This window comes from Erithacus rubecula (genome assembly GCF_903797595.1).
Source record: "Erithacus rubecula genome assembly, chromosome: 26".
Classification (NCBI taxonomy): Eukaryota; Metazoa; Chordata; class Aves; order Passeriformes; family Muscicapidae; genus Erithacus; species Erithacus rubecula.
In genome coordinates this window covers 4264137-4270136 of record NC_136678.1, presented here as the reverse complement: position 1 = coordinate 4270136, position 6000 = coordinate 4264137, and the positions used below count along the sequence as shown (strand labels likewise).

General features: G+C 47.9%; 1 protein-coding gene across 1 annotated transcript in view; it reads right to left on the bottom strand.

The window, feature by feature from the left end:
• Positions 1-848: 848 nt before the first annotated feature.
• Positions 849-6000, bottom strand: part of ATP2B4 (ATPase plasma membrane Ca2+ transporting 4) — a gene marked incomplete at its 3' end in the record, with an annotated part of 30608 nt that continues 25456 nt past the window's right edge. Inside the window, 4 exon segments of the mRNA XM_079327023.1 lie at positions 849-852; positions 1054-1268; positions 3886-3992; positions 4106-4193. Of these exon segments, the coding sequence (XP_079183149.1) occupies positions 849-852; positions 1054-1268; positions 3886-3992; positions 4106-4193 (414 nt within the window).

The following is a 6000-nucleotide window of genomic DNA, read 5'->3' as shown; positions in this document are numbered from 1 at the left end:
GTTTCACTGTCCTCCAAAAACCTCTCCAGAATTATCCCTGGGTATTTAGTATCTTCCTAAAACGCATCCCAAATATTTCTGAGCAACCTTCAGGGGAGAGTCTTGGAAAAAATCCACCTTTCTCACTCTGTTTCACTGTCCTCCCAAAAACCCCTCCAGAATTATCCTTGGGTATTTAATATCTTCCTAAAATGCACCCCCAAATATTTCTGAGCAACCTTCAGGGCAGAGTCCTGCCAAAAAAATCCACCTTTCTCACTCTTTGTGTCACTCTCCTCCTGAAAACCTCTCCAGAATTATCCTTGGGTATTTAACATCTTCCTAAAATGCATCCCAAATATTTCTGAGCAACCTTCAGGGGAGAGTCCTGGAAAAAAATCCAACTTTTGTCATTCTTTGTTTCACTCTCCTCCTGAAAACCTCTCCAGAATTATCCTTGGGTATTTAACATCTGCCTAAAACACTCCCCAAATATTTCTGCAAGTTCCCCCCAGCCATGTCCCACACACCCATCTGGGCTCACCTGTGTGATGCAGGTGCCAGTGAAGGTCACAATGACACCCCCAACATGTCCCACTCACCCAGGTGATTCCCCCCCATGTCCCACCCACCCAGATGAGTCTCACTCATACCCCACCTGCCCAGCTGGTCTCACCTGTGTGATGCAGGCCCCAGTGAAGGTCACAATGACACCCCCAACATGTCCCACCTGCCCAGGTGAGTCTCCCCTCCATGTCCCACTCACCCAGGTGAGAATCCCCCATACCCCACCTGCCCAGGTGAGCTCACCTGTGTGATACAGGACCCACTCAGGTGATTCCCCCCATACCCCACCTGCCCAGGTGAGCTCACCTGTGTGATACAGGACCCACTCAGGTGATTCCCCCCATACCCCACCTGCCCAGGTGAGCTCACCTGTGTGATGCAGGCCCCAGTGAAGGTCACAATGACACCCCCAACATGTCCCACCCACCCAGGTGATTCCCCCCCATGTCCCACCCACCCAAGTGATTCCCCCCCATGTCCCACTCACCCAAGTGATTTCCCCCATACCCCACCTGCCCAGGTGAGCTCACCTGTGTGATGCAGGCCCCAGTGAAGGCCACAATCACAGCCACCACGTTGACAGTGAGCTGGAACTGCAGGAATTTGGAGATGCTGTCGTAGACGTTGCGGCCCCACATCACGGCCTTGACGATGCTGGTGAAGTTGTCATCGGTCAGGATGATGTCTGAGGCCTCCTTGGCCACATCTGTGCCAGCAATGCCCTGGGGGACAAAGCCAGGCCTGAGTCACAGCCCTGCTGCTTCCCAGGACTGCTCCCAGCAGGGGAAGCTCCTGCAGATGGAGCCAGGCTGGGTTTGGAATCCAGGGACAGGATCTGAGGCAGCTCAGCTTCCCCAGATAGAGCCATGGGGTAGAAAAGGTGGAGAACAGCTGGGGAACAGCTGGGGAATAGCCAGAAAGAACACAGGAAACAGCTGGGAAACAGCTGGGAAAAGGACAGGGAGCAGGTGGGAAACAGGTGGGAAAAGGAAAGGGAACAGGTGGGAAACAGGTGGGAAAAGGGAAGGGAACAGGTGGGAAACAGGTGGGAAACAGGTGGGAAAAGGGAAGGGAACAGGTGGGAAACAGGTGGGAAAAGGGAACAGGTGGGAAACAGCTGGGAAAAGGAAAGGGAACAGGTGGGAAACAGGTGGGAAACAGGTGGGAAAAGGAAAGGGAACAGGTGGGAAACAGGTGGGAAAAGGACAGGGAACAGGTGGGAAACAGCTGGGAAAAGGAAAGGGAACAGGTGGGAAACAGCTGGGAAACAGGTGGGAAAAGGAAAGGGAACAGGTGGGAAACAGGTGGGAAAAGGAAAGGGAACAGGTGGGAAACAGGTGGGAAAAGGAAAGGGAACAGGTGGGAAACAGGTGGGAAAAGGAAAGGGAACTGGTGGGAAACAGCTAGGAAAAGGACAGGGAACAGGTGGGAAACAGGTGGGAAAAGGAAAGGGAACTGGTGGGAAACAGCTGGGAAAAGGACAGGGAACAGGTGGGAAACAGGTGGGGAACAAGTAGGAAATAACCAGAAAAAGGACAGGAAACAGCTGGAAAAAAGCTGGAAAACAGCTAGAAAATGACAGGGAAACAGGTGGGAAACAGCCAGAAAAAGGACAGGAAACAGCTGGGAAACAACTGGGAAACAGTCAGGAAATGGCCAGGAAAAGGCTGGGAAATAGCTGGGAAACAGCTGGGAAACACCCAGGAAACAGCTGGGACACAGCTGGAAAACAGCTGGGGAAAAGACAAGGAACAGCCAGAAAAAGGCTGGGAAACAGCTGGAAACAGTCAGAAAAAAATCCAGGAAACAGCTGGGAAATGGCAGGGACATAGCAGGAAAAAAAAACTGGAAAAGAGTTGGAAATAGCTGGAAAACAGCTGGAAAACAGCTGGAAAACAGCTCCCTCCTCATGGCAGGGAATGGCTCCATCCCCAGCTGGTGGCCCAAAGGAGGGAGAACTGAGCCCAGAGGTTTCTGCTCTGCCCCAGGGCCCTGCAGCTTCCCAAAAATGTTTCCAAAAATCCTCAATGTTCCCAAAAATCCTCAGTGTTCCCAAAAATCCTCAGTGTTCCCAAAAATCCTCAGTGTTCCCAAAAATCCCCGGCTGCAGTTCCCGGGGCTGGCACAGGGAGGCGCTGCCCCCCCAGGAATTCCATGCAGGAATCCCAAAATGTTTTCCCGGATTTTCCAGATCCCAATCCCACCTCAAAAAAGGAAATCCCTGCCTGATGTAGGGCATGGGGTTTAGGGGAACCTTCCCTGCTCACCCTAAAAAGGCTCTGGAATTGCATTTGGATGTAATTTCCTCAAAATGTGGATGTTCCTAAAAATATTTCACAAAAATCTCTCATTTGCTTAAAACTCCCTGTGCAGCTTCCTGCTCATATCCCTAAAAATTAATCCACTGGAAATCTGTTAAAAACAGGTTTATTTCCCTGCTCCTTTCAGAAAGGATAAAAAAGATAAAGAGTTGTAAAGTTTAAAAATTTTATGCATATTTAAAAGAATTTATAAAGAGTTTCCCAGCACAAATAAATTCCCAAAGCCTGATCTAGAATTTGGGTGAAGGGGGAAAAAAAAGAGAAAACCAAATTATGGAGAGACACCAGGAGAGGGCAGGTCCTTCCAAGGAATTCCCAATTCCTTGCTCACACTCCTATGCAGCTCAAACTCTGATCAAACATCCCAAGAAAATTCCCTTTTTGGGTATTTTTTTTAGGTTTGGAGAAGTTTTCATGGTGTGGAAATGATTCACACCCAAAAAACAATCCTGGCATAAAAAATGGGGGATTTCTCTCTCACAGCTCCTTCCAGATTTCCCAAATTTACCTAAAAAACACTGGGCACAATCCTGGCATAAAAATTGGTGAATTCCTCTGCCACATCTCCTTCCAGCTTTCCCAAAATAATTCAAAAAACTCTCAGCACCTTCCTGGCATCCCACCTAAAGAAAGGGCACATTCCCCCTTTCACAGCCCCCTCCAGATTTCCTAAATTCACCCAAAAAACACTCAGCATTTTCCTGACATCCCATGCACAAAAATTGGTGAATTCCTCTCCTTCCACCTTTCCCAAAAAACACTCAGCATTTTCCTGGCATCCCATGTCAAAAATTGGTGAATTCCTCTCCTTCCACCTTTCCCAAAAAACACTCAGCACAATCCTGGCAACCCATGTCAAAAATTGAATTCCTCTTTTTCCACCTTTCCCAAAAAACACTCTCAGCATTTTCCTGTCACCTTCACCATCAAAAGCAGCACATTCCCCTTTCCACAACCCCCCCAAAAAAACCCACTCAGCACAACCCAGAGCAAAGGAAAATCCCAAAATTGCCCCTACCATGGCAAACCCAACATCTGCTTTCTTCAGGGCTGGGCCATCATTGGTGCCATCCCCTGTCACTGCCACCACCTGCCTCTGGTCCCCCACGGTGCTGTCAATGATTCCTGTGATGGAAATGAGAAAATTGGGGGGGAAAAAAAAAATCAAAAATATGAAATAAAAAGGGGAAGGGGGAAAGCTGGCAGTGGGGATTGGGGTGGGAAAATAGGGTGGGCACCTTTCACCAGGGTGTGCTTGTCTGTGGGTGAGGAACGTGCCAGCACACGTAGCTTGGGCCAGATCTTGTCCAGCTGCTCCTGTTCCACCTGCAGGAGCAGGAAAAAGGGAGGTGAATTCCCTCCACCAGGAATTTTCTGTCTCATCAGAGAGAAAATCCCAAGGAGGGAAGGAGAGTGGGTTGAGCACGAGCAGGGTTGGGCATCAGGGTTTGGGAAAATCAGCAGGGTTTGGGAAAATCAGCAGGGTTTGGGAAATTCAGCAGGGTTTGGGAAGTTCAGCAGGGTTTGGGAAGTTCAGCAGGGTTTGGGAAAATCAGCAGGGTTTGGGAAATTCAGCAGGGTTTGGGAAAATCAGCAGGGTTTGGGAAAATCAGCAGGGTTTGGGAAATTCAGCAGGATTTGGGAAAATCAGCAGGATTTGGGAAATTCAGCAGGGTTTGGGAAAATCAGCAGGATTTGGGAAGTTCAGCCGGTTTGGGAAATTCAGCAGGGTTTGGGAAATTCAGCAGGGTTTGGGAAATTCAGCAGGGTTTGGGAAGTTCAGCAGGGTCTGGGAAAATCAGCAGGATTTGGGAAATTCAGCAGGGTTTGGGAAAATCAGCAGGGTTTGGGAAATTCAGGAGGGTTTGGGAAGTTCAGCAGGGTTTGGGAAAATCAGCAGGGTTTGGGAAATTCAGCAGGATTTGGGAAAATCAGCAGGATTTGGGAAATTCAGCAGGATTTGGGAAAATCAGCAGGATTTGGGAAGTTCAGCAGGGTTTGGGAAATTCAGCAGGGTTTGGGAAATTCAGCAGGGTTTGGGAAATTCAGCAGGGTTTGGGAAGTTCAGCAGGGTTTGGGAAAATCAGCAGGATTTGGGAAATTCAGCAGGGTTTGGGAAAATCAGCAGGGTTTGGGAAATTCAGGAGGGTTTGGGAAGTTCAGCAGGGTTTGGGAAAATCAGCAGGGTTTGGGAAATTCAGCAGGGTTTGGGAAATTCAGCAGGATTTGGGAAAATCAGCAGGATTTGGGAAGTTCAGCAGGATTTGGGAAATTCAGCAGGGTTTGGGAAATTCAGCAGGGTTTGGGAAATTCAGCAGGGTTTGGGAAAATCAGCAGGGTTTGGGAAAATCAGCAGGGTTTGGGAAATTCAGCAGGGTTTGGGAAGTTCAGCAGGATTTGGGAAATTCAGCAGGGTTTAGGAAATTCAGCAGGGTTTGGGAAATTCAGCAGGGTTTGGGAAGTTCAGCAGGGTTTGGGAAGTTCAGCAGGATTCTGAAAACCCAGCAGGGTTTGGGAAACACATCAGAATCTGAAAAACCCATTAGGATTTGGGAAACCAATTAGAAATTGGGAAGCCCATCAGAATTTGGAAAACCCATAAGGATTTAGGAAACCAACTAGAAATTGGGAAACCTATCAGAATTTGGAAAACCCATAAGGATTTGGGACACCCATCAGAATTGGGGACACTCATCAGGATTTGGAAAACCCATCAGAAACTTGGGAAACCCGTTAGAAATTGGGAAACACATTAAAAATCGGGAAACTCAGCAGGATTCTGAAAACCCATCAGGATTTGGAAAACCCATAAACAGTTAGGAAACCCATCAGAAGATGAAAAACCCATTAGGATTTGGGAAACCAATTAAAATTGGAAAACCTATCAGAATTTGGGACACCCATCAGGATTCTGAAAACCCATAAGCAGTTAGGAAACCCATCAGAATTTGGAAAACCCATAAAGATTCTGAAAATTCGTCAGGATTTAGGAAACCCATCAGAATTTGGAAAACCCATAAATATTCTGAAAATTCATCAGGATTTAGGAAACCCATCAGAATCTGAAAAACCCATTAGGATTTGGGAAACCAATTAGGAATTGGGAAACCCACCAGGATTCTGAAAACCCAAA